Below are 26393 nucleotides of genomic sequence, written 5' to 3'. Positions count from 1 at the left end.
AAACTCTATCTGGTGTAATTCAGTGCATAAAACCAATGGTCTTAAGTGTGGTGTCTTCTTCGTAACACTCCCTGACTTTTGTATCCATGACCATGAGATAGGGTGGGCTGCTTTTCTTCCTTCCTTTGACTAGTATTCCTCCCTTTCCTCCCAGCCTTGGTTGGTGGGTCAGGCAGCATCACCTTCTTTTAATAGACCCAGGTGTCATTTATCTTGAAATTAGGTTCAAGTGCAGAAAATGATCTAGTCTTAGACAATCTCTGAATTACAGAGAAATCTGATTTATTCTGAAACTGTGAGAAATTGTTCATCTGTATTTTGCTGCATTGCTAATTGTTGATGTGTGTGCCCTCCTTGTGCAGTAAAGGGGAGATCACATGCAGAGCTGGTTTTCTGTAGTTTCTTAGCCTGAATTAAAATAAAATATTCTCTTCATATAGGAACCAAGTCTCTGGCTGGAAATTTCTACAAAAGGTCCATCTTCTTTTGCCGTATCAACACTTAAATGAGAAAAGCAGACAGGGACAGTATAGGTGACAGCAGTGACTGTCCTTCCATGCCATCCAAATGTCCAAGGGGTATGACCAGAGTACACATGTACAAAAAATTATATATCAAAAGCAAGTACCTTTGTTGAAACGTGAAGGTAATCGTTTACAACATAACAATTCCATCCTAAAAAAAAGAATTTGTCTGTGTATTGCCTAGGAACTGCTACAATGTTAAAATGGTAAATCCCAACCAACCAGAGCAAGAACTGACACGTTATTTAAGAACTGAAAGAAGGAGAAAATTGAAAACTTTCTTCGTGGGATCAATAACATATATGTTTTGTTTCCCACGGTCCTGTTACTAATTCAAATCTTAAATCCTGTACTTTGATATTTTGGGCTGAATGTAATGACAGCAAATGTAACAGCTGCCTCAATGCAGGTGAAGGCAGCCCAGAGGGTCCAAGAGGTCAGTGGTCAATTACTGCATAGGGATCAAATCTGCAATCAGAAAATTACTGCATACATGCCTTTATATTACGGTCAAGCGGAGAGTCAGAGCAGTTTCCATAGAAACAACGTAAACAAACTTTACCGTTTGAAGCACAACAAACTCTGAGTGAAAATGGCGCAGAGGTGAGTAGCTTGTTAGCTCTCCAAAATGTCTTTGAATTCTTCAACTGATGTTGTGCTACTTCGATTATTTAGCCTTTTATACTATAATGACATATAGTAAATGTCTATAATACAATAAAAAACATTACATATTTTTTTAATATTACATATTTTTTAACGTCATTTAAAGTGCAGTGGTTTTTATTGCTACTGTGGTTGCTAATATTTAAATAATGACAGACTATTTGGTTAGTAAATTCATCTCAAACATGCTAGTTTAGTAGGGCTTCCCAACCTTTCGATGTCCGCGGATCGGTTTCCGTCGTAGAAAAGTGTCACGGATGGGTAAGACGGCGGTATAATTTGGGGGTTCCCACGCCGAGCGGCGGGAGATTGACGGTGTATACGGACATGCGGGGCTAATGGCGTATTTCCATACATCAATACGGGCAGCTTTCTTTCCAAAACGGCGCGATCCCCTAATAAACGGGACGGCTGGCTCCTCTACCCCCGGTTGTCTGCCGCCCGGTGCAATACTCCGCGCGGACGGTACCGGAACACCGACCGGAAGTTGGGACCCCCTACTGTACAGGGTGGTAGGTAAATTGTTAAAAAAAATTTGGGCCATTACTTTCGGAGTAGGCTAGATGCTTCTAAGTTTATCATTACATCTATTTACATTGTTACACAGGATTAACACTTTCAAATATTCTTAGCTTGGTTAGTGTTAACTCAGTTCTTGGTAGTATTCATCTGGGTATTCATTTGATGTGGAGCACAGTTGTTTCGTATTTGATTCTAGTTATAATTTGGTGACATTACTGTTTAATATGCTATTGCACTTACAGTATCGTGCATTTTACAGTCGATTTTTTTTGCAATCTTGCTCGCTGTTTCTTTTATTCTATGTGACCCCTGTAATTATTTATTATAATAATTATAACAATTGTATTTTCTGTATGGTTGAAGAATTTCCAGCTCTTTATTTATTTTATTATCTCTCTTAAGTGCTGGTTAATCTCTCGTTTATTCCCCAGAGAGCGAATTGAGAGAGCTGATCGATGGACCAACACCCAACACTGGGAAGCCTGGAACCTGTGGGATGAAGTGATCAACTGGGGAGAAGGTGTGGAGGAGTTCTCACCAGTGACACTCCCCACTGTCCAGGCTGGGGGGGTTAAGGGGGGATTGGGGGGGTCTACTGATTTGGGTAAGGGAGGGGAGAGTGTGGGAAAGGATGGACTGCTAGCCAGCACTAGTATTTCATCTCAAAGTCTTCAGAGTAATTACGGCCTTTCATCTGAAGACTGGGAAATTTATAAAACTTGCTACCTTAACAAAAAAAAGAAAGTCAGGAAGGACCGGACAAGCCGGGGGGAGGGTGAGGTAAGGGGGCAGAGTAGTGAGGAATATGTGGAGGTACCAGAGTGGGGAACATTTGAGGGGAAGGCCTCCAGGGTTGTGATGGAGGGGACAGAGGCTGGTATTAGTATGATGGATATGCTAAATGGAGGTGAGGAGAATGGATGTGAGGTGGGAGTGAATGTGGAGGAGGTTAAGGAGGGAGAAGTACAGGGAATGCTGTGGAATATGTGGTGTCACAAGTAGGCAGAACTTGGCTAGAACCCATCCAGGAGGAAGACCTTGAGGAAGATGAAGAAACAGATGAGGAGCTTCAGGAAGCAGAAGACACTGATGCTGCCACAGTGGACAGTTGGCAGTGCATGGCAGCATATGTAGCCAGAATATGGCTGCAGACTTTACAGGAAGATGGACCTGAGGAAAATGAAGAAGCTGATGTGGTATTCCAGCAGGCAGAAGATGCTGATGCTACCACACTGGTCAGGTTTTTTCAGATGGTGGCATCTGAAGACAGATCACAGCTACTGACTATACCAGAAGAAGGACCTGAGGAAGAGGACGAGACTGAAGTGATGAAGACAGATAAAACAAAAGAAGATGCCGATGCTGCCGAGAAGATCTACAGTGAAGAAGAAGTATCATTCCATGTGAATGCCGAAGATCTTTCTGAAGATGATACTGAGAAGAGCCACAAGAAGAAGAAGATGAAGTGGTGCTTCTTCTGCTGTCCCCTGCCCTTCAGAAGAAGCAAGAGGCAGTAAATATAAGGTTGTGAATTCAGGTTTACAAATGACTTAAAGCAGTAATATAACTGCATTATTGACACCTTCACAATGCACTGTAATGCATCCATAAATATATTATAGACATGGGTATAAATATTGAAGAAAAAAAAGCATAACACATTATAGCCTTGTTTATTATGGATTAATGGCCGATATAATGTATTATGAAGATATTTATTGTGTATATATAGATCAGAGCATTCATAATGCATTATCAGCATAGCTATGTGTTATGCCTTTGTATAAGTATTTACAGCCGTGTTTTTTATACTTTTATAAATGATTTATAAGGCATTAATTGGGTATGTATAATGCAGTTATATGACTGCTTTAAGTAAAGTTAAGTAAAGTGTTTATTTTCTTTTTCTTAGAATACCCGTGTTAGAGCCCTGCATTGGGACTGGGATCCCGCGGGACCCAACGGAAAGAGATACTGTTTAAGTGTTAATGTAGCTATAAGATACGATAGGATAAGATATGCTAAGTTAAAATATAAGATAGGCTAAGACGAAATATATTAATATAAGCTAAGTTGAAATATAATAAGATAAGATAGGTTAAGTTATATGATAAGATAGGCTAAGTTAAAATATAATAAGATAGGTTAAGTTAAGATATGACAAGATAGGCTAAGATAAAATATGATAGGCTAAGTTAACATATGATAAGATAGGCTAAGTTAAAATATGATGATAGGCTAAGTTAAAATATAAGATGGGTTAAGTTAACATATGATAAGGTAGGGGGGGCGGCATGGTGGTGCAGTGGTTAGCACTGTCGCCTCACACCTCTGGGACCCGGGTTCGAGTCTCCGCCTGGGTCACATGTGTGCGGAGTTTGCATGTTCTCCCCGTGTCGTCGTGGGGTTTCCTCCGGGTACTCCGGTTTCCCCCCACAGTCCAAAAACATGCTGAGGCTAATTGGAGTTGCTGAATTGCCCATAGGTGTGCATGTGTGAGTGAATGGTGTGTGAGTGTGCCCTGCGATGGGCTGGCCCCCCATCCTGGGTTGTTCCCTGCCTCGTGCCCATTGATTCCGGGATAGGCTCCGGACCCCCCGCGACCCAATAGGATAAGCGGTTTGGAAAATGGATGGATGGATGATAAGGTAGGCTATGTTAAGATAAGAGATTTGCAATAAAACATATTTACTTTTCAAACTGTGTCTTTGTCATCTTTTCAGTGTTGTGTCTGTCTTTGTTTGATAATTTTGAATTGTTAATTTATATCTGAGACTCTCCTAAATGTCAATAAGCAGAGACGGAGGAATGGGAGGAAGGTACAGTTAAGTATAAATGATAAAGTATCAAAATCACAGTGTTGCCTTATTTTGACGCAGAGAAAGTAATTTCAGTGTTACTACCACATATGAGTTAACGGCTGCAAATGTTGGTGTTAGAAGTGCCGGTAAATAATGCGGCGTAAGTTTAACTCCGGTGTGTTTCTGAAAAACACGCAGCCTTCTGCCTGCTGTCATTCGTCGCACGTGTAGGAGGCTATTGTATTGTATTCTAGTGTAATAGAGCCAAAATGCTCTACAGGTAAAAGGCTCACACTGAAGTCATCACACTGACAAAGGAGAATTGTTAGACTGACTTTAAGAAATTTCTTCAAGTGGGAGCACGCAAATGAATTACTATACATATGACCAGGGGGCACATAACTGATTTTAGAAGAAACAGCGTCTTTGAAAGATAAAGTGGAAAAACCGGCAGACAATCCACATGGTTTAATGATCACACAGGTTCTTACAAACAGGAGTGCTGCAGACTGGAGAGCAGATGGGAATCCACAGGTTTAGAAGTGTTCAGGTGCCACGGACCAACAGCCTGCAACAATAAGAGTAAGCCCTTTATAGAGCTCATCCAGCCTATTACTCTGACCGTATTCATTGCAATAGAAATAACCCTCGCTACCTTTTTAAAACAACTTGAGACAAACAGTTGTGCTAACAGTGTTGATCTTTGCAAATATGTTGTTATCGGCAATAATGTTCTCGTGGATTTCTCTCCGCCTTACACTGTTATTGGCGATCACCATCTGCACCACAGCATCCTCCTGCTGCGGTGTCAAAATTCTTCCTCTCCCTCCTGTGGGAGGTAAACCCTGGATCCTACAGTATTGGGTTACAGTAAAAACAAACGTGCTCCAGAGCATGTGAGCGGAGCGTGAGCGAGGAGTGGAGCAGGCGGAATTTGTTCAGAGCGCGGAGCGGTTTTTTTAATTAAGGCTGGAGCAGTCGCTCTGTCTCGCTCCAATTTCGCTCCCATACCGCTCACACTACGACTCTGAGGCGTGCCCAAATCTACCCAGAATTCATCTGTACAATTATCAAGACCGTTACACAAATTGGCTGAGATGGTATTTGTTAAGTATTTCATAAAGGAAACTGATGGATCATACAAGTGTACTATTCTTATGAAACGTATAGATGACAATATTGTAGAGCAAGAACAACAATGCGGTGAAATTGTTTTAGTGAGTAAAGATTCACTTTGGAATCACTTTTCACAGAAACATGAAAGTGTGCTACATCCAGCCCATCGCAGGGCACACTTACACACACTATTCACTCACGCATGCACTCCTACGGGCAATTTAGCAAGCCAAATTATCCCCAACACGTTTTTGGACTGTGGAGGGAAACCAGAGTACCTGGAGGAAACCCCACGACGACATGCGGAGAACATGCAAACTCCACACATGTAACCCAGGCGGAGACTTGAACCCGGGTCCCAGAGGTGTGAGGCAACAGTGCTAACCACTGCACCACCATGCCTCCCCTTACATAAAGAAAATACAGAAAATCTTATCTTAAAATAAACAAATAAATAAATAAGAAAACTAATAAATAAGCCTAAATTAAATTAAAAGAAATTAATCACACACAGAGTAATTTTAAAGTACCAGCCATGTATTGTCAAAACAAAGTAGTAACTGGCATAAAATAAGGATACATGTCATTCCACAATCAATGTTTTAGCGACTTCATAGCGTCATTCAGGGTGGTGATGGCCTCTGTGTGAAAACTGTTCAAAAGTCTTGTGGTGTGTGTTTTTATTGTCCTGTATCGTCTGTCTGCCTGACGGCAAACGTTGGAAGAGATTATGAGCAGGGTGGGATGAGTCCTTTATGATATTTGATGTTTTGCGGAGGAACCAGGGGTTGAAGATATATTCCAGGGTAGGTAGGTGTGTGTTGGTTATTTTCTCAGCAGCTCTGATTACTCTCTGCAGGGCATTTTTGTCAGCTGCAGAGCTACTGCTGTACCACACCAAGACACCATAGGTCAGGACACTCTGATGTTGTGGCAGGTTGTGGCAGGTTGATTCTCCTGAGAACTCTCAGGAAGTACAGTCTTTGCTGCACCTTCCTGATCAAGCAAATTCTGTTATGTGCCCAGGAACTTGAATGTTGACACCCTCTCCACAACTTCCCCATTTATCACCAGAGGCTGGTGATCCACCCTTTTCCTTCTAAAACCAATGATGAGTTCCTTTGTTTTCTTGGTATTTAACATCCAGTTGTTAGCTGTACACCAGTCTGCCAATCTCCTCCCTGTATGCTGTCTCATCTCCACTGCTAATCAGGCCCACCACAGCTGTGTCATCGGCACATTTCATGTGGATGACTGTGATATTGTGTGCTCAGTCTACAATATGTGTGATTACTTGCAGTAAGGCATAGAAATGTCTGAATAAGGTATTTAACAGCTGAAAAATATCCTCTACTTGGAAAACATTTTGCAAGCAATTAAAGGTTTGCTCTGTTTATGCAAATTTGCAATCTGTTTATGCTGCTGGCAAGAGAGATGCATTTTGAATGAATCCCTTGCATTAATTGTTAAACAGTCTATGCAGTTTGAGGTTTCATTTGGCCCCACTGGGAATTTACCCACAGTGCATTGGCAGTAGTCAAAGTTCCCAAGCTGTGTTACTTTGAAAATGTGCCTCAAATTATACATATGTACATTTATCGTGAAAATAAAGGATTTGCTTAAAAAGCACCTGCTTTTTTTTGGCAAGTCATTGTCTTACACAAGGATGGTGTGAGGTTTGGTTATTAGCGTCTAATATATATATATATCCAGGACCAGGTTATTCAAGAAGCTAAGCACTAGGATGGTTACAGTCCCAGGCAAAATGGGTTCGAGAGAGGAAACCTGGCTGCGGTTTTTAAGGCTTGGGGATGAGGCTCATGCAAAAAGGCGTATTGAAAGTTACCCAATGGAGTTTCAGCGTCTGCGCGCATCTGAATTTTCAGCAAAAGGTAAGACGGACGGGAGGGTTGTTCTCGCGCAGTGACTTAGCGACAGCTCCGGGTAGCGGCTTCTCAAGCCAGTGGTTTAGCCACATGTTTGGGGCCACGCAAGACAGCTGCTGACCGCGGCTGCCCCCCCCCCCCACTCCCACCCCCACCCCCGTCATCCCCGACCCTGCAGGGTGTGCTGACCTGACCAGCCTGGACACCATGAGTCCGCAGGAGAGGAAGCGACAGGGTTACATCCACGAGCTCATTGAGACGGAGGAGCGATACATGGCTGACCTTCAGCTGGTCCTGGAGGTATGATCTGCAGTGGGGCCCCCGTGAGGTCTTTGCACTTCAGTCTGCTTTAAGCATTTGCAGTTTTGAGTTTTTATATTCTTGTCATGGATCTCATGTATAGGGCTTTGAGTGTAGGTTTTTGTGCCAGAACATGTTTAACTTATTTTCCCTAACATTTTGTTATCCCTCTTAACCTTTACTAACCCTTTCCAACTTTGCCCGTCTCTCATTTTTTTTTCTCCAGGTGTTTTACAAGCCCATGTCTGAGTCGGGACGCCTGACAGATGTTGAAATGGCCATGATCTTCGTCAACTGGAAGGACCTGATTATGTCCAACACCAAACTTCACAAGTGTGTCTTTCCACAAGCTTGTTTCTTCTTGGTAGCTGAAATTCTTGGGAATGAAACGTGATCCGATGCTGCCACCTTGCTCTAGGAATACGAACTGCGAGTATCGTGTCCCACAACAGCAAATGTCATAGGCAGAGTGAAGTCCCAGAAATAGAGAAGTGCCAGGAAAAGGAATTATCTATGCAGTCGATGGATAATAACAAAACAGGCTGCACAGTTTTTGCACTTAAAGAACTGACTGGAATGTTTGTTGAGAATGGCACTGGCCAGCATTCTGTTTTTGAAACTCACCTGAACTTTTACGAAGAAATTGCTTGGTACTGGACTTGGCGGCCTTTGCGGTTTTGGTGATTGTGTTTGTGAATGGCAGGGCACTGAGGGTGAGGAAGAAAACGGGTGGCGAGAAGATGCCGGTGCAGATGATTGGGGACATCCTGGCCTCGGAGCTCTCGCACATGCAGGCCTACATCCGCTTCTGCAGCTGCCAGCTTAACGGTGCAGCCCTGCTGCAACAAAAGACTGACAAGGAACCCGAGTTCAAGGACTTCCTCAAGGTGAGGAATGGTGGGCAGCAGCCCTGGAACAAATGGGAGGGGTAGATAGTTCATTGTTAAAGGCTGTTCCAGAGCGACCGGTAAGCGGGAGAATTGCAGCCGTCCAAATGTCCTCAGTGAAAAAGCGGTAGCGGGTTAAATGGATGTTGAACTGTTCTTTATTTTCTTCTGAAATGAATTACAAAGATATCTTGCGGGCCAATACTATGTTCTATGAGACCTCTGGACTCAACTCTTCTAAAGCACCTAGACTGAAATTTAGAGTGGTGCTTTAGATAAGGACGTAGGCTAGGGTTTCTGACTCCTAAGTGTGTGTGTGTCTCTCTCTCAGAAAATCGCTACAGATCACCGGTGTAAAGGTATGCCACTGTCCAGCTTCCTGCTGAAGCCTATGCAGAGAATCACCCGCTATCCACTCATCATAAAGAACGTAAGTCCTGCACATTGTCACCCGTGGTCCCTCCTTCAGTGTGCGATGTGGGAGGCATGACGAATTAGCCTCATCCAATTTGCCTTGGATTTAGCTCAATTTGGGTTGCTGCTACGTATGACTTTGCCCTGCCAAAGATGCAGTTCGTGTCAATTCCTTTGGGGACCAAATGATAATGGTTGTGACCATCATCATGGTCAGCAAATACAAGAAAGAATGTGCTGTTTTGCTGGAGTTAAATACCAATGAAATGCAAAAACTTCAGGCAGAAGAGTGAGTGTTGGGGAAAGCGCCCGGCGTTTCCACCCCAACTCCACATTTACGAGACACACACAGGTTACAGTTTTACTTGCAAGGGTACCCACACTCTCTGCAATGCAAACTACAGCAGAATGTGTTACAAAGGGTGGTTCCCCTTGGCTTCTTTATTTATAGTCAATGGGGGGCGCAAGAGAGGGAAGTGAGATTCTTATCTAAGTAGGCAGCTGTTAACCACCTACTTAGAGTACAATAGCTAAGAGTATGTGGCTAGAAGATAAGAAATAACGTATACATATATATTTACACTCATTGCTGATCATACAGAAATGATTAACAACTGTTTCTTCAACCTAACAGTCCCTCCTGTTTATCATGACAGTATGATCAGAAGCATCAACATTGTAGAAGTTGCAAAAGCACTTTAGGTACAACCTTCATTTAGACCACATTGTCATTATCCTGGAAAACATTTAATTCCGTTTCTTCAGGTCCGAGCCCTGCACGGGTGCTTTCGGCTCGGCCGTCATTATGAATTATATGTCTTCTTCATCGCCATCGCTGGAAACAGGCTCTGTCTCTATAGTTTGGGTAAGGGAGAGAAACATTGTACTGCGTGTCCGAAAAGCAGCATTAAGAGCTTGATTAATAAACATTTTCAAACATGGTATAACAGTAATAAAACAACAGAAAAATAAAATGAAAAACAAAAGAAGAGGTAGGCATGTTTTCATCAGTATTGACCACCATGTTCCTGTAATAAACCAGTCTAACCAGGATGAGGAGGACTGCGGTCGACTGTCCATGGTCATCACTTTTTGTAAGTTTCGGAGGCGGTCTAAGGCAGATGTCATATTGGGTGAGTGCACATTGTCAGGAATGTAAGTGCAGCACGTTTGGTTCAGGAGGACACATACTCCTCCTTGTGCGGCTGTCAGTAGGTCTAATGCCATACGATTCTGGATTACCATCTGTCTGGTTATGTCTAATTGTTCATTTTGTTTTTGGTTAATCAGTATCGAATCATTCATAAATAGACCTAGTCTATAATTTAGAGTTTCTACGCGTAGCATGAGTTTTCCAATTCCTAGCCCAGGGAACAGGGCCAGCATAACTTTACTGCCTGTTCCCCACAATTTATGTTCAGCGGGCACGTCGGTTCCCCACACACTATCATGGGGTTGTATTGATATCGAACGCCTTCTCCTGCTTCTGAAGAAAGTTTTACTTTCCTGTGCTATCAGGAAGGTGTGATCTGAAACAAAAATAAGAGCGCACACTCCAAACCAGTTCGGTGGTAAGACAAAGTATGCACGAGGTCCACACAACCATGCTACTCCGTCCACCCAATATGTTCCATTACTGGGGCGAAGCATCGAAATTGGAGATCCATACATGCTGTCTACATATGTTAGGTTACAGTTCGTGGTGTTTCCTCCTATCCATCGCGTACCATTATCTTGCTTAAAACAAATGGCATGCTGATATGTCAGTGGGTCTCGGTCCATCAAGACAGAAAAAGGAAGTGAGACATTAGTTTTAGCAACAGCGAAGTCTACCCAGAAATCCTGTATACAGGTACCATTTTGAAACCCAACGTCATCTGGGTAGTTTCCTGTAGCCTCCTGATACTTAATTCGGACCACTGTCATTCTATTAGTCCCAGGTATAGTTATGTTCACATCTTCCCCTGCTAGCGAAAATATAAGGGAAAGACGGCTCTGGTATCCTATTCCTGCGAAAGAAGCAGCGCACTTGGCTTGGGATATGTTCATAGCTTTACCATACACCGTAGGTCCTTCACTATGAGTGGGCATTACTGAACAAACATAGCAATTTGTCACATTTTTCGCTGTTACAGTATCATGTACATATCGGTACCAGTAGTTTTGCATAAATGGATGTGAGTGGTCAGCGGGCAACGGGCGTAGATGGAAGTCATCATGGGTCCATCGCCGTAGGTGCTGTAATGGAGCTGGTGAGAGCCAGGACAACCATACAAGTCCTACAACAAGAATGACCCCTAGAGTCACTTTACCACATCCCCACCCTATCAGGGCCATCCTAAATAGAGTGCAGCTCAGTTGTTTTCTTCACCGGGTTGAGACAACAGCACCCTATTGGTTACTGTGCCTTTGTAGCGGACTTCCACTGCTACTCTGTTGCTGAGGCCTCTGATAAGGGCTTGATGGGTTTACAGTGACTTTTGTGTATCCAGGAAGGTCGTTCTGCGATCTTTACTGCTGTTGGTGTTGTGAGGAGGACTTGATAAGGACCGTCCCACCGAGGTGTGCTCCAATCTTTCCGCAACAGGACCTTGACCAGGACCCAATCTCCCGGCTGCAAGTTATCCTGTTGAGTAGAAACAGAATTTACCGGCAGACTACTGGGGCTATGTTTTTGTTGTGATGTTAGTAGTTTACGCATCCAATCAGCCAGCGTATTTTCTCGGTCTGCTTTTTCTATGTCATTCATTTCAGTTGCTAGGGGAAATGGTCTACCATACACTATTTCAAAAGGTGTTAATCCTGCAGGAGTGGGAGTTATTCTCATCCATAATTTTACTAGAGACAAACATTCTGGCCACGGCCTTTTTGTCTCTTCCATTGTCTTTTTTAGCCTTGTTTTAATAGTGCCGTTGGTCCTTTCCACTAAGCCTGCGCTCTGGGGGTGATACGCACAATGATTCTTAAGCGTAAAACCTAATGCTTGTGAGCAAAGGGACATAGTCTGATTTACAAAATGAGTCCCATTGTCTGATCTTATAATATGAGGTATGCCATAGGTAGGGAAATAATGGCTTACCAAACATTTTGCAACGGTCATTGCATCACAATGCTTTACAGGGTATATTTCTACCCACTTAGAAAAGGTGTCTATAATAACTAGACAGTATTTCTTTCCTTGTGACCAAGATAATTCAATAAAATCCATATGTACAACTTGAAACGGATACTCAGCTGTGGGGAACTGGCCACGTTTTGGTCTGATGTTTCCTTGTGCATTGTGTTTACAACAAATTAAGCATGTCCTACAAAATTGTTTTGCATAATCAGAAAAATTTATAGCATAGAAATATTGTTGTATGATATGTACCATCCCTCCTGTTGAGACATGAGTATTTCCATGGCTCACCAAAGCAGCTGTTTTGTATAAATTTTTTGGTAGGATGGGCTTGTCATTCATATAGTAAACTTTCTCTCGTTGTATTGCTCCTCTTTTGATCCAACTTTGTACTTCTATTTTAGGAGCATGAATCTGTGCATCACATAGCACATCGCTATCTATAAAAAGAATGTCTGCCACTGATAAGGTAGGTTGTTTCAGTGCCGCTTCTTTGGCGGTTTTATCTGCAAAACTATTTCCTGCGGTTTCTGCAGAGTCATCAGTCTGGTGTGCTTTGCATTTGCACAGTGCAAAGTGAGTCGGTAAATGCACAACGTCTAATAATCTAAGTAGCAAATTCGTATGAGTAAGAGATGTGCCCTGTGATGTTCTAAAACCTCTATTTTTCCAGACTCTTGCATGGTGATGGACAGCTGCAAACACATATTGACTATCAGTGTAGATAGTAAGTGACTTGTTCTTGAACAGTTCACATGCCCTGATCACAGCATAAAGTTCAGCCGCTTGTGCTGAACAAGTAGAAGGGAGTGCATTGGCTTCTAACACTTCAGTAGATGTAACTACAGCATACCCAACTTTATTTTTTTCCATATCATTTTTTGATGCTGAGCCATCTACATAAACAACTTCTGATCCTGGTATAAAAGTTTGCAGAATATCTGCTCTTGGTTTTGTTTGTTCTTCTATTGTTGCTTTGCAAGAATGTGGCTCCCCATCCTCTGCGGTAGGGAGAAGCGTACTAGGGTTCAATAGGCCACACCGCTGAAGTTCAATGTTACGTTGTGAGAGCAAAAGTGACACTAAGGTAAGATGTCTTGTATGTGTTAAGAATGGAAGCGGTGTCTGCAACAAGATTAGAGACACAGAATGAGGAACTTTAAGTATGAGGGGGTGACAAAGTACCAATTCTGCTGATACCTTTACTGCTTCTGCAGCAGCTGCACAGGCCTGTAAACACTGTGGAAAGCCAGCTGCTACTGCATCTAATCGTTTTGAATAGAATGCTAACGGTCTCTCTTTTGCTCCGAATGGCTGTGTTAATACTGCTTTCATATAACCTTGATTAGCATCTACACATAGGGTGAATGGTTGTTGATAATCTGGTAGAGCAAGGGTCACATTGGTTTGCAACATTCTTTTTAAATTTGTAAAAGCATTTTCTCCGTCCTCAGTCCATTGTATTTTGTCCTTTAGAGTCATCTCCTTCCCGTATATTAAATTTTGCAAAGGTTGAACTAGAAAAGCATAATCTGGTAACCATTCTCTACAATAATTGCATCTGTTGTTTAGTCTGTGGTTTAGGTGCTTCCTGTATAGCTTGTTTCCTTATCTCTAGCAGCGAGCGACCTTTTTGTGAAAGGTTATGCCCTAAATAGACAACTGTCTTTTTGCAGTACTGCAACTTCTGTTTAGAAGCTTTATGTCCAGTATTGTATAAATGCTGAAGCACAGTTAGGGTAGTTTCTTTGCAATGTTGTTCTGAATCTGCTGCTATTAAGATATCATCCACGTATAGTAATACCTGACTATGTGATGGTATTTCACAGGTACTCATAGAGTATCTAAGGGCCATGGTATATACATGTGGGCTTTCAGAAAATCCCTGAGGGAGTCTAGTATATGTATATTTTTTCCCTTTATAGGTAAATCCAAATAAATGTTGAGAATCAGGGTGCAATGGTACTGAGAAAAATGCATTACTAAGATCCACTACTGAGAAGTAGCTTTTATCAGGAGTCAATGAGTTGAGCAATAAGTGTGGGTTAGGCACGTCTGGTGCTGCATGTTGCACTATGTTATTAACAGGTCTTAAATCCTGCACCATGCGCCATTTCCCTGTATGTCCCTTCTGGACTGGAAAGATAGGAGTGTTGCAAGTGGCTTCAGGAGCCTCTCGCAATATTCCTGATGCTAACATGTCTTGCACTACAGGGGCTATACCTTTCTCTGCTTCAGGTTTTAATGGGTATTGCCGGACGGTGTTCTGATTTCACAGTTACTTTGTAAGGTGGGAATCCCTTTACCAGCCCTACATCAGTGGGGGAGGACGACCACAACCCTTCTGGAAGGCGATCTAGATCTGGACATGATCCCTCCTCCAGGGTTGAAAAAATTTGTCAGGTTGGGTCCTTTAAGTGTGTGGTGGGAGTGGTTTGAACTCTCCATCCCAAAGGAAACCGCCACACATTGTGTTTCTCATCATAGCTCCAACAGGAGCCAGATACGGGTTGGTAGTCATTGTAACTGTGCATAGAATCTCGTAAGAACATCTCTACATCTCTCCACTGCATCTGGGGTGGTTTTGAAAGAGATACGTGTGGTGTTCTCTCTCTAAATACAGCTTGTTGCTTGTTAGATAAAATGACTGAGGCTGCTGAAAACCCAGTGGTGGGGTTAACATACATATATTATACAAGTGTCTTGGAGGGCATGAAACGTTTTGTCATAGACGTAATCTGGTCCAAGGGTGTCTTTGTACCACATAGTGACGTGTAAGGCATCGTCAGGCATGAACTGGGCCTGTCTAGGGGACTGCTTTTCTCTAGTTTTCCGCAATAATTCTCGTGTCTGTGCAGTTCCCCCTAGGTCCAGAGACCAGTAATATTGTGGTGTTGTGGTTCCTTGCACAACATAAGCTTCCTCATTTACGATTGCTTTCATGCCAGTGGCTGTGGCAACCACGCTAATGCCCATTTGTACCATAAGGTCTCGACCTAACAAATTAACAGGACAAGAAGGGCTTATTAACACCTGTGCTTGACATTCAAGTCCAGTTTCCTTATCTTTTACTGCAACTGGGTTTGTTAACTGATGTCTGTCTGTCTGACCTCCTGCCGTTTTTATATTTATGACTGATGAAGAATATGTGACTCCGGGAGGACTGGAGGTTAGGACAGTCCTACATGCTCCAGTGTCACACAGACATTCATATACTTTGCCGTTTATGACTAACTTCCGACTTGGCAAGGTTTCCCACTGCCTTTCTGCTAATAACTGACACACTGCTTGTAAATCTATTTCCTTATCTAAAAGGTCTTGTAAAGTGACCTCCGTTTCCTTTCTTAAAATCACCTCTGTTTTGCCTCGGATGGTGTCGGTAACAGGGGCCTCCGAGGGGGGTCATTGATCATTGTTTTCAATGGAGTTTGGGTTATATGGTTGTTTCCCTACTCTACAATTCCTAGCTAAGTGTCCAGGTTTCCTGCATGTCCAGCAAATGTTATCTTGCTGAGACGAATTCCTGTAATTGTTTCTGAAAACACCTCTCCCCCTTCCTCGGCCTCTTGACCTTCCTCTGAATCCTCCCCTCCCCGGAGGATTCATTTGCACTAACGCTACTACATCTGAGGCGCTGAATATTGTGTCTGTCTTTTCCTGTTTCTGCGCTCTCTGCGCGTGTTGGGCATATTCTAGTGCTTGTTGGACTGAACCAGTATTCTGATGTACCCAATGTTTGTCAAGATATTTTCGCAATTCGGGCTTTAGGCCTGCGACAAAAGCTCGTTTTAGCTGTTGTTGGTACACTCCTACTGCCTCTTCATCAAATGGGATCCCTGAGTTTCCTCTAAATACAACTCTCATTCTATCCATAAAATCCTCAGGTTCCTCTCCATCTTTTTGTTTACATTGCGCTATTCTGCCATAATCTGCTCGTCTCATAAACACTATCTCTATCCTTCCATGTAATTGTTGCATACTCTGTTTTCTACGTACATCTCTTAACTTACTTTGTTCCAACCATGCATCAGAAAAAACATATTCTTTTTTTCTGTCTTTACCTTCTTTCTTATTGGTAGTCTGTAACATCTCCAGTTTTAAGTTTAGCTTTTATACAAAAGTCTGTGAGCTTTTATATATATCTGGAGTGTGGAGTTTTCCTTCAAACCCATGTTTTTTCCTCCATCTACTTATTTGTCCTGATCCTGGCTTATATCCTTCCATAAACTTCTCATCTCCCTCTAGTTCCATTTGTTTACTTTGATTCTTCCCCATTGTTACCTTTTAATGGATACACTACAAAAAATAAAAAATCCTAAAAGCAAGTATCTGGCATGAGACCTCAGGAGGACACTAACACGGCCTTCTACTGCTCCCTATTAGAGCAGCGGTGTTAGTTTTCAGGGATGAAACCCGTCCTTGATCCTTCAGTCACCAGTATGTTGTTGCTTTTAGGGTGGATCGTGTAGGTTAATCTAAAACCTATAAAAACACATCCACATACATCAATATATATATTTCCAACAACGCCTACTTTCTCTCCCGGTTAATTTCGGCTAACCTCAACCACATGCATGTCTTGGCCACCTACTTATTTAGGTGCCGTATCTCTCACTTGGCCACCTACTCACTTAGGTGCCGTATCTCTCACCTGTATAGTGTGCTCTCTGATCCGTCACCGAGGTCCTTCAGACATCACCAGACGTCGAGCGCAGTTCTAACCACCGGCCTGATGACGAATTCACATCACAGGTCTTTCTTGCACCCGACTTCGAGTGGCTGTCGACAGACTTCGGTGTCGCTTCTCTCGGCGTACTGGAGACGTCTTCGGGGTTCCTCGGATCCGGCTCGAAGGACCAAATTCTATGTTGGGGAAAGCGCCCGGCGTTTCCACCCCAACTCCACATTTACGAGACACACACAGGTTACAGTTTTACTTGCAAGGGTACCCACACTCTCTGCAATGCAAACTACAGCAGAATGTGTTACAAAGGGTGGTTCCCCTTGGCTTCTTTATTTATAGTCAATGGGGGGCGCAAGAGAGGGAAGTGAGATTCTTATCTAAGTAGGCAGCTGTTAACCACCTACTTAGAGTACAATAGCTAAGAGTATGTGGCTAGAAGATAAGAAATAACGTATACATATATATTTACACTCATTGCTGATCATACAGAAATGATTAACAACTGTTTCTTCAACCTAACAGTGAGTATGGGTATTGTGAAATGTTGGATGTCAACTGTTACAAAACGTGCTGCACCAGTTTATTTATGGATGGATGGATGGATGGATGGATCTGATTAACATCAAACCGCCAGTAACTTCACTCTACCCTGAACTCCACAGTCCTTGTCCAAAGACAGAGTTCATTCTTAGGCAGGTCCCAGACCTATTTCCAAATCTCCTGCTCCCCAGATTCTCGAGAACACTCCAGAGAATCACTTGGACCATGGACACTTGCGGGAGGCTCTGGACAGGGCCGAGGAGCTCTGTCTGCAGGTCAACGAGGGGGTCCGGGAGAAGGAGAACTCCGACAGGTTAGAGTGGATTCAGAGCCATGTCCAGTGTGAAGGCATCACTGAGGTGAGCACATCTAATGCAACTATATCACGAAGCTCTTGTCTATAGCCTGGGTTTTATATAATCTACAATATTCCCTCCTGAAGTTCTTAACAAATGTTTGTTTACATGCACAGCCTCTAACAAAGTCGTCTACAGAGTTAATCCTACTACAAGTTAGGGTCTGGATTTTTGCAGCTTTCCTACAGTTTACTGGACACTTCCAATTGTTCCATTTCCCTACAGAACTTGATATTCAACTCCTTGACCAACTGCCTGGGTCCCCGAAAGCTGCTACACAGCGGCAAGGTCTATAAAACTAAGAGCAACAAGGAGTTATACACCTTCCTCTTCAATGACTTCCTGCTGCTCACCCAAGCAGTGAAGCAGTTCACCTCATCAGGGACGGATAAGCTCTTCAGTCCCAAGTGCAACATGCAGTTCAAGATGTACAAGAACGTGAGACTCTTTTTCATGCTGGGGAGTAATGGAGGGGGCTAGCAATACCAGACAGTTACATTTACGGCACAAAATCATACATTGCGTTTTAAATGAACTTTTCATATCCATACAATTCGGAGTAGAACTTTCTAGAAAGAGGTGCCATTTCCTTAGTTGTATGTTTAGCCCATTTTTACGGGCTTTCTCTACTGTGTGTACTTCCAATTTAATGCGAGTCTATGACCCGATTTTGGTCTTCTATCCAACCAGCCCGTGTTTCTAAATGAAGTTCTGGTGAAGATGCCCTCCGATCCGTCTAGCGATGAGCCAATCTTCCACATCTCCCACATCGACCGTGTTTATACTCTCAGGACAGAGAACATCAATGAGAGGTTAGTGGGGAAGGAAGGGAGTTAGAGAAGAGACTAAGGAGAATTGAACAAGGAAGCTGTGGCTTCAGTCCACAAGGAGGCTCCCTCGGTGTCCTGTTCTGGTAACAAATCAGGTGTTTCTTCTTATTTAATCAATCAGGACTGCCTGGGCGCAGAAAATCAAAGCTGCTTCAGAACATTTCATAGAGACTGAGAAGAAGAAGCGAGAGAAAGCTTACCAAGGTGAACTATTTTATTTGCATTTAATCCTTTTCAGTGTCTTAGCATAACCCTTCAGTCCAGTTTGATCTGTCTACAAAATTGCTTGTCCTTTTCCTATTTAATTTAGTTATATGTATGTGTGTGTGTGTATATTTATGTATCTGTAATATAAAATCCTCTAAGTCACCAGTATATATTCATTACCCTATTCAGTGTTTCAGAACCCTGACCCCATGTTTTAGTCCATGTTGGACGTTTCACAGCCAGAACCTACAAACCCCATGAGCAAGAATTTGTTTCTTCCAACCAGTTGAGCATAGAGAGTCAGTCAAAGGCTACTCAACTGGTTTGTAAAAACAAAATCTTGGTCTGAGTTTGTAGCTGAGCACTGGTTTTTCCTAAATTTGAGTTTCCCTCTTTTACACAGCCTGTCCTTCCAGTGAACACATCCGTTGCAGTTTAAGAACCTACTACTTTCCCTTTTGGTTGCTGTACAGTCTATTTATGCAGACCTTCATTACTGAACCCTTGATAACCCTATCATAGACTGCAGTGCCCCATTAACTACAGTTTTTTTTTCCAGTTGCTGTATCTTATTTCTGCCAATTCCTTGGGAGTTCCTTGCATCTTAACTTCTTTATTATGAATCTTATTTATTGTTCCTTGGTCTTTCGACTCATGCATCACTTGCTGTATGCATTTCCAGCTCGTTCCCTGAAAACCAGTGGCACTGGCCGCCTGCTGGTCACTATTTTGGAGGCCACAGAGCTCAAGCCCTGCAAGCCCAATGGTGAGGGTCAAAGGTCAAGTCCTATCTCCCGAAACTCCAGCCGCTGCTTTGTCAGGCTGCTGCTGCTTTGTCAGGCTGCTGCTGCTTTGTCAGGCTGCTGCTGCTTTGTCAGGCTGCTGCTGCTTTGTCAGGCTGCTGGTTTGTCAGGCTGCTGGTTTGTCAGCCTGCTCCTGAGCGGCGCGCAGTTTGGCCCGGAGTTCACGCTCACGTTCTTCCTCCTCCTTCAGCTTGGCCTCCCGCTCCTCCTGGATCCTCCTCCGCCGCTCCTCCTCCTCCCGCTCCAACTTCACACGCCACTGCCGCTCTTTCTCCAGCTTGGCTTGCCTGTGAATGACATGATGCATCACATTGAAGCTGAATTTGGCCCAGCACCACATCATGGCCCTTCAATCACGTGATGCAGCTATATTTTCTTTAAACAAACCATCAAGGTCACGTCATCCATTCAAATTTAATGCTTTAACTGAACTTTGTCACACTGGGTCTGTAATTGACATTAAAATTGCTCTTAGCCATCTGACATGTTCTGACATTATGTAGGTGATGTGTTGACCCACTTAAAAATAGAAAAACAAACAAAAAATAAGTAAAAGGGAGCTCTGGATCCCCAAGGACCAGCTTGGGAAGCACAGTGTTAAAGTGATATTAAAAAGCGATTTAGGACAGGTCAGTCACCATTGCAGGGAAACCAAACCTGGCACCATGACAGCCAACAGAAATGCAAAAACGACAACAGAGCATGCAGGCCTTGCAGGAGGCCTAGCTCACCTGACCGCCTCCTCCTCCTCTCTCTTCCTCCTCTCCAACTCCAGTTCTCGCCTCCGCTGCAGGTCACATAGCTTGTCGGCCTTGACCTGCCGCAGTCTGTCCAGGACCTGCTGCTGCTTGGTCTGGCTTTCCCGGAGCTCCTGTGGGAAGGGACCGGGCCCGCACCACCATTAGCGCAGAGCACCAAGCCACACCGCCAACCACCACTCGCTATACAAGGTACAGACACCAGATCCAATTCAGAACACACGGGATTCTGGGCCATAGATTATGGATGGCAAAAATAACAATAAAAATAAAAAAAATACTCAAAGATCCCTGCTATTAATGCACTTAAATATTTCAACCAAGGATTGTTATACGCACTACAAGGAAAACGCCGATTATTTTCTAAATGTGGCTGAATTAAGGTGACAGCAACTCACAGAACAGGAAATGAATATGGAGCGAATGGAGATATCGGCAGAGACTGAAAAGTGAAGGAAAAAAGTAAGCTGAACACAACAAGAGCTTTGTAGCGACAGGCAGCATGCGATAGGTGGAAATGAGGAGGCCAGAAACACATCACAGGTAACGGCGATGAAAGTGGCACGGCCTTTCACAGGATCCATAACCCACGGGGCTGGGAAGACGGGATGGAGGGCGAGAGACGGACACGGATGTAGGGAGACAGAGGGGGGAAAAAGCAGAGAAACAACCTTAATCAGAAGGAAGAGACTGCTAAGGCAGCCCAGCAAAGAAAGGAGACCCTGAAGAAGACAGTCGTCCATGTCCTCAAACTGGGCAGGACGCGAAGGGGAGAAAAATGGAGGGGAGAGAGAAAGATAGAGTGAAAAATGAAAGAGTTAGCGGGGAAAATTAATGGGAGGAGGTTGGCCTGCTAATTCTTGGCATCAAAGGTAGAATGGCGTGGCGAGCAGCTCTTAATGTGCCGTTTAGGCCCACTGTGGGTCAGATCCGCCCCCCTCCCCTGAGACAACGTCAGCCTGAGTCACAAACGCGAGTGGCATCTTCATAGCCAAAAGCAGAATTACAGGTTGGGTGACATTGCTCCCCGTTCCCAAAAGCAGATGCTGACAGCACGCGTTGATGCATATTTACATTTATTTATTTAGCAGATGCTTTTGTCGAAAGTGACGTACAAGCGAGGATCAGAGAGCAGAGGCAGCCAACGTCTCTGGGACAACTGTGGTTAAAGGCCCTGTTTACTGCACCTGCCATGGAATTTTACCCCACAACCTTCCAGAGGGAGGTACATGCAGATGCATACCTCACTGAACTATGCATTGTCCTACATCACAAGAATATATTTTAATTATGTTTGGGTTTCCTATTAGAGAATGACACCTGCGTTGTCATCTCCTGACAAAATCTGGAATCTCATCTATACTAATGTGTGCAAAATGTCACTGGTTACTGCACTGCAGGGATGGGCTTCACAACTCAAAATGGGTGAAATTACAGTGGACTGTCAATCTCTGCCTTTAACCCAAAAGGAATCAAGGACAAAAAAAGATGAGTAGTTGGCATTGATGGAGAAAATGATGCCTCAAGAACCATTTGTTGTATTTTTTGAGCCCACTAGATGGTGCTCTTGGCATGCTTTGGGGCAGCGCTGTGGGGCAGCGCTGTGGGGCAGCGCTGTGGGGCAGCGCTGTGGGGCAGCGCTGTGGGGCAGCGCTGTGGGGCAGCGCTGTGGGGCAGCGCTGTGGGGCAGCGCTGTGGGGCAGCGCTGTGGGGCAGCGCTTTGGGGCAGCGCTTTGGGGCAGCGCTTTGGGGCAGCGCTGTGGGGCAGCGCTGTGGGGCAGCGCTTTGAGCCCAATTATGAATTGAATGCAATCAAATCAGCAAATACAGCAAATGGCTCATGGGGCATCATTTTTGTCCATCACTAGTTAGTTTAGTAAACTGGGCAATCGATAAGTCCCACCTCCTGCCAATTTTGAGGCTTCACTTCTCCACTTTATTCTATTTACAAATGCTACTGGCCCCTGTACAGCACACTGGGCTAACTAGAGGCAAGCCACAACATTGATGCCTTTCTACCACCAGTAATGCCTCCTCACCTTGATGTCCACGTTGTACTGGTCCATCTCCGACAGTTTTGCCACGGTATCCTTCTCCAGCACATCCAGCTGCTCCTTGAGTTTCCGACAGACGATGTCCTTCTCAGTCACGCCCCTCTTTACGGAGGAAAGTGTCGGACCTGTATACAGAAACACTACCTCTAAGCAAGACCCTTCACCTGCAATTGCTTCATCCTGGGACTGACAATCTACATCTAAGCCCTGCAAGGAAGTCCTCCAACTTGCAGGGAAAACTGCAAGGGGGTTGGTGGCAGGGTTGGCACTCCAGCCACCGGAAAAAAATGTACACTGTTCCATTCCATTCGGACTAGTGTGATGCTGAGGTGTCACCCGCTGCACGACTACACTCAGGTTCTCATCCCTGAGGTGGTTCGTGTGGAGGGTGCAGCAACGCGCTGTATCAGCAGGGGGCCCTTACATTAACAACCCTAAGTGCACCTCGAGGTTATATGGTAAGTATTTTCTTGTTGACATGTGAGAGGGAGGGCTGTGACAGATAACCTGGCCCCCACAATCCCCCACTCCACCCAAACCCTACAGAGCCGAGATGAGTTGGTAGCCGACTTGTGCCCAGAACTTCTGGAAACTCCTGTACTGCTGGAAAAGCCTTCCAGGGGGGGTTACATCTGAAAGCTGGCTGAAAGAACGCCAAGATTCTGCATTGCTGTCATCGAAGCAAAACTGTCGACTGCCTCCAAGCCTTTTACTCTAAGGTGAATAATGTAGCTAAAATACAAAAGATGTATTACAAGTGGGTGCATCCAAACTTTTGTCTGGTAGTGTACACCTACATTTTAGAAGCACAAGAAGCATGTACCACCCATGTGCCACCATGACATTTAAGTACTTCAAGAATGACTGCAGGGGGGGGGGGCGCCAGGTAACGCAGGGAGAAGCAGGGAGATCAGACTCACCAGACCTACTGTTCAGCCCCATGTTGCATAGGATCTCCTTGCATCTCTGCTGCTCCACAATCAGCTGAGAATGTTTCCTCTGCCCCTCCTGCACAAAAACAGGCCAAACTCCCTCAGAAAGCTGGAGAATCCTGAAATAAACCCTCCCTGGAAACTTCACCCTATCTATCTATTGCTTTTATAGTAAATTCCCCCCCAAAAAAACTGCACATTCTCCAGGAAAGGTGTGAAGAACAGTCTCTCCCTTGGTTGCCAAAATCTGAAGACTGCTAATCAGACAGGAGTGGCACAGCTGTTGTATAACGCACAGCAGACATAACGCCAGATCACATGGAAAAAGAACCGTGTTGAATCTATTTATCAGTGTTGCAGCTGGTGCTCGTCCCATAGCTGCTGGGATCTTGGACGGCAGCGGAGGAAGGCCGCAGACCTCAAGCTGCCGCTGCAGGGCGTTGACCTCCAGCAGGCAGCTGTCCTGCTTCTGACTGATCAGTTCCAGCTCTCCCTTCTGGATGCTCCTCTTGCTCTGGACGTCCCTGAGTCGGTCAGAGATCTGCTTGTGCTTGTCTCTCTGAAATTAAACAGTGGTCTTATGAGTCCTGAGGGCGGGAATATTGTCGCTGTGGACACAAGCATGTGTACCATTGACATCTGAAAGGAAAACGTGCGTCTCTGATAGTGCGATTTCAACAGCTGGCTGTTCCTCGTTCCTGAAGGGGAATGCAGTCGGTCGGGGCAAACAGGTGCAGGACGGCCTGGTCCTCACCACAGCCTCCAGCTCCAGCTCCAAGCTCCTCTTCTTGGCCTTAAGCTTGATGATGTCCTCTTGTTCTTGGTTCCTCTGATTCAGCAGCTCCTGTCGCCTCCTCCACTCCCACTCCATCTTCCTCTGACGCTCCAGCTCCTGCTTAGCAGCCTGCAGGGACACACACATGATCACGACCAAACACACACACACACACACACACACACACACACACACACGCGCTAATCACAGGTCGCACACGTTCACACACAAGCTAAACCAATAACCAAATACATGCTGTCAAACCTTCCCAGCCATTCAGAGATGTACATAAACGGAGTTTCACCAGTAAACTAGTTTAATTAGTTATAATGCTGTATTTGCCCAACACAGGGTTACAATAATGAAGTTTTATTAACTTCCAGCCAATTATCACAGGGGGGCCTGGAGTCTATCCAGGACAGCACAGGGCACCAGGCTGGGGGGGTACACCCTGGACGGGATGTCAGCCCATCGCAGGGCACAAAACATGCACTTACACTAGAACCTCGCACTGCAGAGAATTTAAAGGCACCAGACCACCTAAGGGCATGTTTTTGGAGGAAGGCCACACAACACTGGGAGAACATGGAAACTCTCAAAGAGTGGAGGTGGGATTCCAACCCCCAGCTCTGAAAGGTATGAGGCAACAGTGCTGGTGAATCGCCAACAACATTAATTTGCTAAACCCAAATGTGATTGGCTGGGACTGGACCAATGACCAAAGAGCGACTGCCTAACCCCAAGTACAATGCTAGCATTCCATACTAGAAAGACTGACCTCCTTGCGTTCCAGCTCCTTTAAGCGCTCTTCCTCCTTCTGCCATTCCAGCTCGCGTTGCCTCTCCAGCCGCCGCTCCTGCTCCTGTTGCCGCCTCCTCTCCTGCTCCCGCGCCTCCTGCTCACGCCGCTCCTGCTCCTCCCGGGCCTTCTGGGCCCGCCTCTCTTGCTCGCGCCGCTCCTGCTCCTGTAAGACCTGCCGCCGCCTCTCCAGCTCAGCGTTTCCCCGCTGGAAGTTCTCCTTTAGCTTGTCCTCGAACGAAACTGCAAGGAGGGCCATGCACACGCACACGTGGTAACCATGGCAATAGGGGCAGTGACCTTTGACCTCCTGCAATTCAATGTGAATCAGGTGATTCTTTGTAAAGATACTAAGAACGGCACATCACTAATACACACTTGTGTCACCAAAAACATTCACTAGCTGAAGGTGCCTGTCTTTGTGTGTGTGTGTGTGTGTGTGTGTGTGTGTGTGTAAATCCGTCTGTCCGTTCTACTAATGCTACCATTACTCTTTGTCTTCTGGGGTGGTTCAACTTGAATTTCTTCAGGGACGATGGTGCGATTCAAAGGAAGCAATTCCCCCTGCTTCCCCGTTCTGCAAAATACAACATGCCTCCGTGTAGGTAGAAGGTGCTAGAACCTGAGACTCTGAGTCAGGCTACACAGGAACAACCACCATACAGCTTCCCGTGCTCACTCATCAGGAGTCCCTTAGCTGGGCTCAGTCGAAGTATCTCAGTGTATGGGGACACTCTCCCTTTCTGTAACAAAGCCTCCTAGCCTGTGATTCCAGATGGGTCAATGTCCAGCCTGACACAGCATATTCAACCCCCCCGCCTTTCCCCATTCATTACATATAACTATGGAAAAAAGTTAGAGACCATAGCACCAATTTTTGTTTCACTCAGTTCTCCTTTATGGGTATGGATCTGTGAATAATGTTTTTTTTTCTTTTGCAAACTGCAGCCTGGTTCTTTCCTGCTTCTCATTAATGAAGGGCTTCTTCCTTGCTTTATGGGACTTCAGCCCTGCTTCTATGAGCCTGTTATGAACTGTCCTAGCAGTGCACCTCACACCTGCACTTAACGTTTCCACCAAGTACAGGTCACTTGAGGTCATGATTCATGAGGCACTGTCGGATAAGTGAACGGGCATCTCAAGCATTGGGAAGTCGTTTCCACCCTTTACCTGGCTGCTTTCTGGCCTTTCTCAGTGTCTCCCGTTTCACCATATTCTTGTACACTTGCGTACTTAGAACCTGGAAGCAACCTGACGCTCAGCGTACCTTTCTGCCAGCAAAACCAGCTTTAAACAAGCAGATTTTTTTTCCAGTATAGAGTGGTCTCAATTTTTTTCCAGAGCTCTATTTACTGCTCTGCCGGGTTCACCGATTGGCCACCGGCGGCGGCTGTCTACCTGACGGAGGGGGGCACCAGGTCC

The 26393-nt window shown here is 44.7% G+C and overlaps 1 protein-coding gene across 1 annotated transcript; it reads right to left on the bottom strand.

Annotated features, from left to right (window-relative positions):
• Positions 1-18840: 18840 nt before the first annotated feature.
• LOC125728133 (intersectin-2-like) lies at positions 18841-23457 on the bottom strand. Its single transcript, XM_049005208.1, has 4 exons — positions 23387-23457; positions 22452-22591; positions 20386-20525; positions 18841-19941 (listed from the first exon to the last, which is right to left on the bottom strand). Exons 1-4 carry the CDS (start codon positions 23406-23408, stop codon positions 19761-19763), a joined length of 483 nt encoding a protein of 160 aa, XP_048861165.1. The 5' UTR covers positions 23409-23457; the 3' UTR covers positions 18841-19760.
• Between the last annotated feature and the right edge of the window lie 2936 nt (positions 23458-26393).

The sequence above is a fragment of the Brienomyrus brachyistius genome, unplaced genomic scaffold, assembly GCF_023856365.1.
Source record: "Brienomyrus brachyistius isolate T26 unplaced genomic scaffold, BBRACH_0.4 scaffold168, whole genome shotgun sequence".
Taxonomy (NCBI): domain Eukaryota; kingdom Metazoa; phylum Chordata; class Actinopteri; order Osteoglossiformes; family Mormyridae; genus Brienomyrus; species Brienomyrus brachyistius.
Note: the sequence above shows the minus strand (reverse complement) of the source record. Positions and strands in the feature narration are given on the sequence as shown.